The sequence below is a fragment of the Drosophila willistoni genome, chromosome 3R, assembly GCF_018902025.1.
Source record: "Drosophila willistoni isolate 14030-0811.24 chromosome 3R, UCI_dwil_1.1, whole genome shotgun sequence".
In the NCBI taxonomy this organism is placed as follows: domain Eukaryota; kingdom Metazoa; phylum Arthropoda; class Insecta; order Diptera; family Drosophilidae; genus Drosophila; species Drosophila willistoni.
The window spans coordinates 14,447,249-14,461,215 of NC_061086.1; the positions used below are offsets into that span (position 1 = coordinate 14,447,249).

Below are 13,967 nucleotides of genomic sequence, written 5' to 3' on the forward strand. Positions count from 1 at the left end.
CGCTCCTAAGGTCGTGCTCGTGGAATTCTCTTTCGTTTGATACCAAATTAAGCGCGTTTTGGGCCCGAATAGCCTAAGTAAATATAGACCAAAGTGGGAATCTTTTAAATTAATTTCGAATTTCCCGCTAAAAAATACTATTGTGTGGAAAGTGTTATTCAACACTGACTATATGTATCGATAGTTTTTTTCATTTTAGCTGGGCGAAAATAGAGCGCGCCGAGCGAATTGAAGAGACGGCGAATATTCAATTTGGTTGGGCGAATTAAAATTTGCTAGGCAAATTGGTACTTCTTGTTGTTGCATTTGAGAGAAGATTATTGAAGCGAATTGACTATCGCTATATAAAAATTTGAAATTGATGCAAATGCAACGGCTGCACCGCAAAAATAGTGATATAAGTGTAAAAGTGTTAAATAAATGGATAACAATTTAAGTGAAACAATAACGAAAATTGAAATATAAGTATTTTGAACGGAACGAAACGGAACTCGGTAGTGCAATTGAGCTGCAGTTCTAGGGTCGGGCAGTGGAAGGAAAAAAGGAAGCCAAAGCCACCAACAGGAAAAACGGTGGTGCAAATAAGGAAAAAGCAGTTAGTTGAGGAAAATCTAAACGAAAAAGAAAACAACACATCCGCCAAGATGGGTCTCAACGGCTGCTGTTCTTGTGTGAAATATTTAATGGTCCTGATAAACATTTTATTTTGGGTATGTATAATCTTTGTGTAGGAGGAACAACAACAACTGGAACATTTGATCAAGGGGTCGCGAGGGCGGGTACGAAGCGCGCACGCTCTCTCTTAGGCTGCTCCTCTTTAGGAGGGCGGCCTCCTGCCAATGCTCAAATCAGGATGAATTTATCTTCATGCATTTAAGAGAGGAATAAAATTGGAAACAGGAAAATGTGTATTTTGAATAAACTTTTTTAAATATTGTGTTGTGTTTTGGCTATATAATTGTCAGCAATTTGGCTACAAAAAGGCTAAACTATCACCGCTCTCTTTCACTCTTCTCGGTCTCCCTCCTCGTCCCACTCCTCTCCATAAACAATAGAAAGAAGTTCCGCTTGTGGGTGAAGAATCCCACACAAATACATAGACACATAAATACACATGCACACACAGGCAGATGTAGGCCCCCACGCTCCACGCTCTTCCCTTTGCCACAGCCCCAACTCTTTCTGGAGTTGTTGTTTTTCCAGTTTTTCGTTTTCCTCTTCTACAAACATGCATAGTTTTTTTCTTTCTTTTTAAGTTTTCTTCTTTTTTGCGTGAGTTTCATTCAGCTAAAGGACTACATACATACGCATACGAATAGTAATACATACTCACAGACACACAATCTTTTTGGCGCCCCACCCATATCGCTTAGGCAACTTACCTCTCCCCGCCTTTCCAATACCTCCTCCATCACTATAAGAGTATCTCAATCATAACGGAAAACGGTTTGTTTGTTTTTTTGGTTTTTTAATTACACTACATACATATGTATGTATGTATGTATGTATGTAATTTGTCCGATCTTGCAAAATCAGTTTTAATACATAATTTCTGTTGTTCTTGTTGTTGTTGGATTCTTAAATGTTAGTGTTCTTTTTCGATTTCTGGCTATAGTATTTATTAGTCAAATTCTATTTTCGAATGCAGAGGAAAAACAACAGAAAACATACAGATGCTGCCTGCTGAACAGTTGGAGGCAATGGAAGCGGGGGGGATGGCGGCCAGGTTGTAGGTGATGTCTTCTATGTAGTAGTAGTTGTTGTTGTTGTTGTTGTTGTTGTAGCCATGATCCCGCTACAGTGGTCTAAAGTCTATTAAATATTGGACATTCGAATATGTAATTAAAAAAACAATTTAAAAACAATTTTGACTTTAAGTTATATTAATATTATCGTCCTTAGATAATTAGATAGCAGCTAGAGTTTAAAGTTTCCTACATTTCTGCATTCTTTGTGCCACTGTAGCTTTTCAAACATTTTCCATTTTCATCATCGTCGTTGTGTGTGTGCGTTGTCGTTGGATTTTTTGGCCATCGCTGCGGGGGCATCGTGATCAAACGATTCACGATTTTGGACAGTGATGATGAGGCTGACGTTCCAATGGCTGGCGTCGCTGCCTCCTGACAAGGCTTGCGGCGTCTCTCATTAACCCATGAATGGACCGGACCAAACTAAACCAAACCACCCACCCACCCGAAACTGTCTGACAATCAATTTATGTAGTTGCTATTCGAAAATTGATTTTCTCAATTTTTCATTGTGCTATTTTTCACTCAATTATTCAGAAAGAAAAAAAATAAATATATAGAATCAATGCGGTTAATTTTAGGAATGGCAAGTCAACATGCAAAGGGATGGAGAGGGAGGAGGGTAGTAGGAACAACAACAGAGTGAACTCGTTTTTACTGAGTCTCTCTCTGTCACTCTCTCTCTCGCTCTCTCGCTCTCACTAATATTACGCCCTGACTAAAAACTGGGTCAGCCAAGGACTTTGCACTTCGTTTTGCCTCTTTTTTTTATTAGCCTCAATCGCGGCATATGTACATACGTTCTGTTTGTTTGTTTGTCTTGGACACGCGACATTGTGTCAGTTATATAAATGCATAGACCCAGATGTATGAAGATAGAGTTACACACATGGATACACACACACACGGCGCACGCACACACACACACACAAAGGTATTTAAAAGGCGTGGAATCAATTACACATTGTCAATTCGTACTACAAAGTATTTCAACATTTTCTTACAATGTAATAAACGAGGGTAGACATGAAAGTCTATTAAAGAAAATCACTAGACTATATAAACATAAGAGGAAACTACATTTCCAATGACAATTTCAAGTGAAACTTTATAATCAACCTACGCTTAAGCATATTTTCTCTCTGTCATCATCTCTCTCTCTTTCTCTCTATTCGTGCAAAAAAGTCTCTCTTTGCCTAGACCACCCGCATACTGATGTAGGGGGAAGTCAACATTGGATTTTTATGCAGATTTCTTCAATGCATTTCCTATGAACTTAAATAGCTGGAAAATTAAAGTTCCACAGAGAGATTCAATCAAGCGGGATGGTAGAAATCTGCGTAATCTTATCAAGTGGAACACATTACGAAAGAACTATAAGATGAAACAATGAAAATAGACAAACTACATACACAAATACATTTTTTCCTTGTTCTATGAATGATTTCATGAAGATTTGGTAATAGTTTGCCGCGGTCTCTTATCTCTTCATCTTAGCTTACTTAGCTGGTAAACGAATTTCAAATACCCTGTTATATTTTAAACTTTAAGTCATTATCAGTTCTTTATTAATATAATTATGATAACAATTTATAATACTTATATTCTGCTCATTGCTAGTTCTACAAAGTCTTCTATTAATTCCACTTATAATACCTTCTGGAGGCTCCAATTGATCAAGAATCTAAATACTTTTTTCACCTTTTCTTTCAACTTTATGCAAATACAAAATGTAATTTATATTCCATCTGTATACTAAAGTTATGTGATCTCAGATTTCCCCATCCGATGTGTATAATTAAGATTCATAAATCTGTGACGACTGCCTCCAGCTACTATGAGTAGCTCAGCACTTCTTATTCATCTGATTTGTTTTGTAATATCAGCGCAAGGAAATGACTAAAAGAAATAAACAGAAAAAATAATGCAAATAATCGGGTATATACAAATGTATACCTTTTTTTATTTGTTATACAAATCAAAACAGCATCATATGTAAATATATAGCATTATTCTTTGTTTATTTTTAATTCAAAAGTACTATTTTTCTTTTGTATTTTATATTGATAACCTTTTCATTTATTTCCATTGATAAGGCTATGGAATTGTTTCTTTTTTGCAAAAAGCTTTGCCGTTAAAAATAAAATTTAAGATTGTGTTTTTCAATGGCTTAGAATATCATTTATTCTTCATTAGAATTCATTGAGATATTAGAAGTCAGGAAGTCGGTCTTTGAACCAAACCCACACAAGTTGTATATTATTGCTGAGTAAGAGTGACCACTGTAATTACGATATTTAGAATGTGTTAATTTAATAAATGATCCAAAAATTGAACGAAAGAAAATTGTTTTATGCCTCTGCCAATGCTGACATCATAAATGTAGATAAACAATCAAGTAGATGGGGGAGGAAGGAAGGGAGGAGAAATATGTATGTACATGATGCATCTCTATGTTCAGCCAGATGGCATCATTGGAGCATGCAAGCAAAGTGCATGCCCACAAAATGCACTGAAATATTCGAATATTGTAAGTGATTTTTTTTTGTTTGGTTTGAATTCTATTTTCGCAGCTTATTGGTCTGACTGTGGTAATTGTGTCGGTATGGATGCTTACGGATCCCACATTTATGCTATCGATGACGCAGTCGTACAATCATTACTATATAGCCCTTTATGTCTTCCTGGCCATTGGCATAATGATCACATTGGGGGCATTCTTTGGCTGTTGGGGCGTTTGTCGGGAGTCTCAATGTCTGCTAGTATCGGTAAGTAAACCAATTAAATGCATAAAAGACCAAAAACCAAATTCTTAATATCCAGCCAGCCCACACACACTCTGCACACACCGTACACACTCAAATTTGTTGTGAGTCGCCCACACTGGACGTGTGTCTGGCTGGGTTTGCTTGGGTCTGGCTGTTTATTCATTTAATTATTTGTATGCCCACACAAGCTACAAAGCGTGGCCATTCATAAATCTGTCTACATTCTCTACAATCTCCTGCTTGCAGTTCTTCTGTGTCATACTGATTGTAATGGTGGCCCAAATAGCCGCCGGTGCCTGGGCCTTTCACAACAAAGATAAACTGGATGATATTGTGCGAGCCGCTGTTAAATTTTCCGTACAGGAAGAGTATGGCCAATCCACTATGAGTTCACGGACTGTTACTTTCGATACACTGCAGAAGAATGTATGTATTTCAATTGAATTTTGAATTTAGATCTTTGCTAAAATGGTTTTTACTTCCCATTAGTTAAAATGCTGCGGTGCTGATGGGCCTGGAGATTGGGCGACAAGTCGTTTTAATAATGTGGATCGTACCAATATTGTGGATATAGCCGTATCATCGATGAATGTCTTTTACAATATACCCGAATCTTGTTGCAAGGACGACTTAAAGGATAACGAATGCGAAATGTCCAGACGATTAAAATTCGGCGGCCCATTAAATGTGTCCATTTATCAACAGGTAATATAAAAATTTGATTTCCTCAGATTTTCCCCTAACATTCTTTCGTGTTTATGGGCTTTTATAATTGTTTTGTCCACTTATATGACAATTAAGTGAGTAAGGTGTGTCTGGAACACAATTTGTCGACTGAATTGTTATGCCTATGAAGTGTATATGGGGTTATGGTTGATTTTTAAAGACTGTCCATAAAAGTTAATAATCCCTTACGCTCTTCCGCTGCTACCCAATAAAAAATTCTACGCCCGACAATAAAAATGGCTTATTAATTAATATTGATATTCCACACGCTATCCAGTCGCGATGTCTGGAGCTGTTAAATTGAGAATAGCGAACGATAAACAAATAAAGACCAATAAACACTTTTAATGGTTTCAAGCTCTTGGCATTATGTACTTGTATATATAAAAGATATATATAATAATACTCTTGCATTCATTTTCTCATTGTTGTCTTTCTTGTTTCTACTTTCCAGGGCTGCGTTGATAAACTAATTGAAATTATTAATGAGAATTGGATAACCATATTCGCCATTACGGCTGCTGTTATATTGTTGGAGCTGCTGTCGCTGACCTTTGCCCTTAGCCTGTGCTGCGCTGTGAGGAATCAGTATTACAAAGCCTGAGAATTACAGAATTCCCATAGGGAAATAACCGACGATGAAAAGTACTAACAAACCAAATGTAAACTGAGGCAAAGACGTTATTAAATCCAACAACAACCAAAACAACAATAATAATAACAACAAATCAGTAATTTGGGGGAGAGATTTAGAAGGCAAAAACCCTGAGAGAATGAAAAATATGTGGATTGAACGACAGAGTGGAAACGCAAATGCATTTAAAGCCCGAGGCCTAGAACGAAATGGCTAGAATACTTTATAAACCAACCAACATACAATTTTGTAGCAAAAGGAGCAATTGTATTTAATGTGTGAGATCTGAATCTGAATCATTTTAAGGATTTTGTGTACATATATACAAAATATACAGAGAAAGAGACATTAAAAGCAAGTTAAAGCACAAGCCATGTAAAGACAGGTGACGAAAATTGTTAAACAACAACAAGAAAAACAACTTTATAACTGACACAAACAAATTTTCTAAAATATTTCTACAAGCATAAAGAAACTTTAACCATACATACAGCCAGCATAATACATAAACTATTTAGCATACACACACACACACCAACACACATAAAATGTTTCTAAACTCAAAATACAAAAAAGAAAAATCACAAAAACGAGCAAAAAAAATGGAAAAGAGATAGAATAACACTTAGATCTACAACAGTTAAACTAGACAGCAAATGGATAAGCTAATTTATATAATAAGAAAATGTTTCCATCAGTTTTTTCTATGTTGCACACATTACATATATATAGATGGAGGATCGATTTACTTACAGGAACTGACTAGCCATTATATTCGATGAGAGGACTTTACAATATTTACCATTGTATTCTCAATTAAAACTAAGATCACTTTGCTCGCTGTATTTGAGAAACAAATATATCGAAATTAAAGATTCCAAGACTTTTGATGAGGTAAACCTAGGTCTTAATGAAGCATAGATCGTACGATATTGACAATTGAGCTAAAAATTACGGGAACTTAATCTTTAAGTACAAAGATTTACAGATAGAAATCTGTTTTCAAAGCTATGATTCAAAAGAATTAGCAGGTTTTTTAGATAGATAATGTGTCAAGTAAAAATTCTCTTGAATGGTTTGAGCAGCTTTCAATTAAGCAAACCTTAAAGTTAACCAGAGCTATCTAAGGTAATTTTGAGGATAATGTGTTTCGAATATGGCTAGTCGGTTCCAAATTAAATTGATCCAAGGAATGTAGCAATTTGTTTTTAATATTTTAATTGCCAAAACAAATAAAAAAAAAAACAATCAAATGATCAAAGGAAATCATAAGAAATTTCTTAGATAAGAAAAATTAAGTTTTTGTGTTGTTGTATGCCAAAATCAAATGATTAATTAGTTAATGAGAGCATTCCGCAAATGTGAGAATGCCCAATTTATATTATGTCCATCCAAAGACCCAATCCAAATTGTCTAATTTGTCCTGTGCTAAAATTGCAATTCGTTGAGCTTCACGAAAATTAAAATGCCAAATATTTTAAATGTATTTACAAAAAAATGAAAAGTTAATTTTTGTTTACTATTGATTCGTGCATTAAGCCATAAAAATGCGCTCATTTAAGATTAAACGAAAACGAATTTTGTCGAATCCAATTTACCTGTAATCTTGTTTCGAATGAAATGTTAAATGAAAGTACACACAAATATACATACATATTTACCTAATTCAACTACAGAATGTTTAAAGCTATACACTAATTTAAATCATACACTCCCACGAATTAAGTCCATGCATATATACCTACTTACATACATATACATATACATATATATATTTTGTACAATTTTTCATTTCGACAAATCGAATTTTATGTATATTTATCATTATATTATTGTTGTTATATCGTATGTGAATTTTGTTGTTAGTTAAAAACAAAAAGAAAGAAAATCCACTAGAAATGAGCGTCATACTTTGTACCCTTTCATATACCTAATTGCTTACTTGAAAAATAGCTCTGCTTGAAGTATATAAATAAAATCTGAACAAATCTGATAACTATTGGATCGGTTTTGCTATGTATTGAAGAAAAGTTTGCAAAACTGTTTATCTTCAATGTAATCAGTGCTTAGTAATTACTTTTTACGTAGATCCATATTATCGATCACAACTTTGTCCTCATGTAGTAGCAAAATTACATTTAATGTGAGGAATCGATTGTTATGACTTCAAGCAGGACTCTAAAGTAACCCGAAAATGTTTCAAAAAGTATAAAAAACAAAAACATCAAAATCAAATTCATAAAACAAAATTATATTAAAAATAAGTTAAATGAAAATATACATTACTTACGTAAACAAAACAAAAACCTATTTAAATTTACACTATGCATATTAAAGTAAATATTTATTTACAATGCAATTTTTGGTCTAGTAAGTGTAGTTAATTAAGTGAAAGGATAATTTTGAGCAAAAGCAAGAGGCAAAAAAGCGTTGGAGTTGAAATTTTAAAACACATTTTAGACCCATAAGTCACATCCGAAGAAGTAGCACAAACTTTTGTGTGTTTGAAGAGAAAAACTAGAGAAATATGGAAATCGATAGCACTCACTTTTCATTAAAGTAAATCGTAAATTGCATTTCAAATCAAAATATTAAAGAATAAACCAAAATACACCTAAACACATGCATATAGATATTAACAAAAAAAAAAAAAAAAAAAAACAAATCGTCGTTCACATCAATCAATTTACATTTTGCTCTACTTAAAAAACATAAACAAATTTCCATCAAGCATCAAACATCTGTCAAAGCAATAAGCATAGCAAAAACCAAAACATTAAACCGATCAACTGATGCTCAAAAAGAAAAACTTACTTATAGTAATATATGGTAATTAATAATTATAATGAAGCCGTTACTCAAGAACAGAGGCATTAGACATACAAGAAATATAAAACAATTATGATATTTGATATAAACACATTATAGAGAATCGTCGTGACATATAATTGATATTTCAAATAAATAAAATATCTATTAAAACAAAAAAAAAAAAAATACAAAAAGCATTTCTAAATTAAGTGGAAAATGAGAACATAACTTATAAGTCTTTAAGAGTATCTAATGAGTAGTAGATCCTGGAAAGTCATGCATAAAGCTGTCATAAAAATAGTTTTTCGCTTTAAAGAAACAGCAATCATTTATCAATAACTTGCAATTTATTTGAGTTTTAATGAAAGCCTAAGCACATATCACTAGTCCTGCAGGGCTCTAATACATCAAGGACGCTTTTAAGCATATACAAACCCTCATTTTTTAGTTGACCTCAAAAGTTTATATTGAAAAGTATTACATCACATACGGATATAGCGTGCCGACTTGACATCACTTGAAGGTTGCTTACATTCATTCATAATATGTATTAATTAATTAATTCTACACGGATTTGCGATGCTTAAGGGGGGTTTCTACCTTGTGTTATAAAAAATTTGGATTTTTTTTTATTGCCTTTTTGGATACGTATATCTTTCAAGAATACTGTGTTAAAATTTCAAGTTGAAATCTGTAAAATTATGAAAGTTGTCGGCCGTTAAGTTCAGTGGTGTCAAGCGCTCTGTGCCGGAGCGCAAATTTTCAAACGTGTTTTTCTCAAAACTACATTTTTGGAGCTCATGGAAGTCCTACAGGGCGCAAAAATTAACCAATCGCTATGAAATTTTTTACACATGATCTTTAGGATATTGTTCAGCGCTGGTAGTAGAATTGCCCAAAAATATTGGAAATTGTTATTTAGTAACGAAAAATAGGCAAAAAATAAATTTTTTTCTAAAAAAGCTCACAACTTTTTCATTTTTTATCCTTTTTTTCCAATTCTAATACCAGCGATGCGGAAAAATGTCTAGATTAAGAAAAAATTTTTATTTTCGGGTTCAGACTTCATTTGCGAACGGTAGGACTTCCATAAGGACAAAATGGGGATGCCATTGGAAAATTCCTCACCCCTCCCCCTTTCACGGATACCGAAAAAAAATGATTATGCATAGAATAAAGTTTTCCCAACAACTGTGGAAAATTTCATTCCTTGATCTATTATACTTTTCTCAAAAAAAAATTCTAACTTAAAAGCGCCTTTTCGGCCCAACAAGGTAGAAGCCCCCCTTAAGATCCGCAAAGTTGTGTTTTGAACTATATTTGGGACGTTCGGAAAGAGAATCAGAGGGTCTGCAATAAAAAATTCAAGTTTAAGATAATATGTATTTTTCTTAACGATCTCACGAAGACGTTGTTGGAGGGTCGATTCTTATGGACAACTTGGACGACCCTATAGACTGGAAAACCAGTTGGTTTACTGAATGGATTGTTAAACCCTTCCATGAACTCTTGGAGACAATCAGATAAATACATAATTTAATTGTTATTTTTATTAAAATGATTTATATTTGTTGTTGTTAAGTTTCTCTTTTTGGTTTTGTTTGTTTGTTGTTACCATTTTATTGTATAATGTTAAGATTTTCTTACAATTTTATCGGTTTTGTTTGCTTGTTTTATTAAACCGTTTTCGAAACTAAATAGAATTAATATTTTTATTATAGATAAACTTAAAAAGATGACACCAACTAACAGTTAAACGGATTGGATAATTTTAGCTTCATTTACAACTAAGGAGAGATTAGTATAATTGTGATATCGATTTTGAATTATAAATATGAGTTTCTGTTGCTTCATTCGGCGTTGACTTAATTTAATTTTGAATATTATTATGTTTAATGGAAATGAAAGTTTTACAACAAATAGAACTCACGGCTCAAACTCGGCTCTGCGAAAGGACTTAAAAGTTAAATAAATAATGCAAATTGAATATTCTTGAATATTTCAGATAGTTAAATTCAATTTTTTTTGTATATCATAATTGTAGGTGTTTATGGTTATGTTACCTATACATATACATTATATATATATATTTATATATCCATGTTGAGTTATGTAAGTACTTATGATCCAAATCCAAATCACTAACCACGTTTGCTGTTTTGTTTACATACATAAGTAATTCAATTTCAAGATATTTTTTTTTCCATTGCATTGATAGATGAGAAATAATATATATGCATATATGCTTGGTATGTATGTATCGAAAAGGAAATGAACATTTCTCAATTTCTCAATTAGTTATACATAAGTACATAAATGTAGTAAGTAAAATCTAAAAACGCTTATGCTGAAGAAAATTATTATCATAATTTACAATTTTTACTAGGTACATTTTTGATTTGAATTCAATTTGCATTTTTTTTTTGTTTTGGTTTTTTTTTGTTTTGTCAGTTTTTCAACTAAAATACGAATTAGGTTTCTACACTTTTCAAGTTCAATTTGGATTTAAGAATAATCTTTCGATTCCTATTTGGATTTTGTTTTTATTTTAGGCTTTTGTTTTTTTTTGTTGTTTTGATTTTTAGAACTAACTAACAAACATGTGACTTAAAACTTGTTTTTCTTTTAGTTACGAATAGCCATAGAATTAGACATTTACACAAATTCAAATACATACTAAACATTTAGCTGCTAAAAATTATTATTATTTGGTTTTTTTTTTTGGAAATAGTTAAATAAATGTTTTCCATGTGGATTTCATTTTTCTTTTTTAATGTTTATATGTAGGTTTTAAGCGTTTCAATTTCATTTTATTTAGTTTTCTTTTATTCTTGTTTTTTTTTGACTAGTTAGACATTTAGGTAATTTAATGTTCGTAATTCATTTTTTAATGATTTATTTTTATTCTTGTTGGACAGTTTAGGTTAACATTCGCATAAATCGCTCTTAATTAGATTAGAGAAGTTCTTAGTTTTTGGGTGGTTTATCAATTACATAGGTCGCATAAGTTTTATTTTGCAAGTGCCTTGCAAATCGGGTTTGTTTTGGGCAGAAGAAGAAGAAAAGAAAAAACACAACAAAGACTTTTGAAATCAATTGAAACCATCAGATGAAAATTTTCCCTTGAAGCCGTTTCATTTCTTTAAAGTTTTACACAAACTAAGGACAAATTTGTTATGTATAGTGGCATTTGATGGAACCTTGGCTTAATAGGAATAAGGATTTAAACGTAACTTTATAAAAAATATTTCGAATACATTTTAAAGAATTTTAGACAAGTTTTCCGAAAATATTTTTTTGTTTTTGTGCTTTTTAGATGGAGTTTCTTTGTGTGTTTTGATGTATCTCTTTCTAAATTGCATTTTTATGCCTTAGAGCTTAAAAGAAAAAGTATAGCATACTTTTTGCGGGCTGTCATATTTTTATACCCTTGCAGAGGGTATTATAAAATTGGTCAGATGTTTGTAACGCACAGAAGGAGACGTTTCCGACCCCATAAAGTATATATATTCTTGATCAGCATGAGAAGCTAAGTCGATATAGCCATGTCCGTCTGTCCGTCTGACCGTCTGACCGTCTGTCCGTCTGTCCGTCGGTGCGTACGCGTTTTACTCAGCCATCTTAAGAGCTATCGGGATGAAATTTTTTTTGGGAGCTTTTTTTTACCCGGGTGAGATAAAGTATGAAAATCTTTGGGATCGGACCACTATATCATATAGCTCTAGAAGAAACATTTTTGCAAAAATTGGAGTATCCCCATGAAATTTACCAATATGATAGTAATAGATATAAAATCTCAGATGCCAAAATTTGAATCTGATCCGATAAATAGAACACAAGTTACAGTCAATATAAATCGGTTCAAACGCTGCCGGCAGCGCTGCTTGCTGCCTACTACTGCCATCATCAAATCAACAGAGCACACGCATACACACACAGACGCAACGCTACATGAACTGTATGTGTATGCGTGCCGTGCTTTGCTTAGAAAATGATGGAAGAAGAAAAACTTGTGGTAAAAAGAGAAATAATATTTTGTTTGTGTATTAATGAATTGAGTTGCAGGGAAAGAAATTTCAAAAAGGAAAAATATTATTGCCAAGTATACTGCAAGGGTATATAAACTTCGTCATAGCCGAAGTTAGCTTCTTTGATATTTTAACCTTATGCCATCCATGGCCATGGAAGAGCAATTATGTGTCATTGTGTGTGTGTGTGTGTGTGTGTGTGTATGCAAAACTTAAAGATTTAATTATCAAACCACATTGATTGTCTTGACTATGCTATTTTACAAAATATTATCATACCTTTGAAACAATGGATAAACATACAAATTGCTCAATTAATGGAGTTTTTATAGTTGGTTTTACTTTTACTTTCTATATGCAAATGTATATGTATGTATGTGTTTTGTTTTTTATTGCTATTTTCCTATTTCACTTTGCTCGTTTACCTTGGATGAAAGAGAAAAATCATCATGGATGTAGGTACTTGAACGTTAAACGCAAGTGAAGCGTTAATAAATTATGACATGTTAAAAGTTTTTGCTTGTTTACTTCACCTACGTCTGTATGTGCATGTGTAAATGTGTATGTATGTATGTCAGGCTGTCTCTGTGTTGATGCAATTAAATAAAAATTTAATTTAATTGAAAAGGCATGTTTAATGTTCATAAATTTTTAAAATAAACTATAATTGTCGAGTGCTATTCCCTTTTTATACTCCTGCATTAAAGTTGCAAAATTGCTGGCAACAGACGATATTATCTAGTGTTAAAATTATGATTAAACATTGAACGAACAGCAATTGCTTTACAGATTTTAAAAGCAAATGTATTAGAGTAATTAAATTATTATGGAACTGCTTATTTCAGAACTTATAAAAGACACAGAAGTGACTCAAATTAATTACAAGGGCATATCATTTTCGGTGCACAAAAGTTAACATCGGTTTTTTTAATTTTTAGTGTTCATTTGGTTTTTACATATCGGTGGTTGTTACTGCATTAAATATACATATATAATAATATTTTTTAACTTGGTTAAATCAAATTTATGTTCAATTATATGCAATTTTTTCTTGGTAGACAACAAAATTAAGTTTTTAAAATATGCGTTTTTAATTGACTGGAAAAATGTAATCGCTTAAAATTTTGTGGAAAATGTTGTTAAGTTTTCTTTTTTCGTTTACAAAGCCGATGAATCTTTGAAATAGACTTTAAAATTAAATTCAAAAAATTACAAACTAATAATAAATAGTTTTGTATCAAATTTGAAAAAA

The 13,967-nt window shown here is 32.4% G+C and overlaps 1 protein-coding gene across 1 annotated transcript; it reads left to right on the plus strand.

Moving 5' to 3' along the window:
* Positions 1-300: 300 nt before the first annotated feature.
* Positions 301-6,013, plus strand: LOC6650883 (CD81 antigen). The gene is made up of 5 exons (XM_002073924.4): positions 301-710; positions 4,322-4,516; positions 4,763-4,942; positions 5,006-5,221; positions 5,697-6,013. Exons 1-5 carry the CDS (start codon positions 645-647, stop codon positions 5,844-5,846), a joined length of 807 nt encoding a protein of 268 aa, XP_002073960.3. The 5' UTR covers positions 301-644; the 3' UTR covers positions 5,847-6,013.
* Positions 6,014-13,967: the final 7,954 nt, after the last annotated feature.

Coding starts and splice junctions, on each gene's coding strand:
- LOC6650883 (XM_002073924.4), top strand. CDS start 645: ATGGGTCTCAACGGCTGCTGTTCTTGTGTGAAATATTTAATGGTCCTG. Junction 711..4,321: donor TGATAAACATTTTATTTTGG/GTATGTATAATC, acceptor CTATTTTCGCAG/CTTATTGGTCTGACTGTGGT. Junction 4,943..5,005: donor TCGATACACTGCAGAAGAAT/GTATGTATTTCA, acceptor ACTTCCCATTAG/TTAAAATGCTGCGGTGCTGA.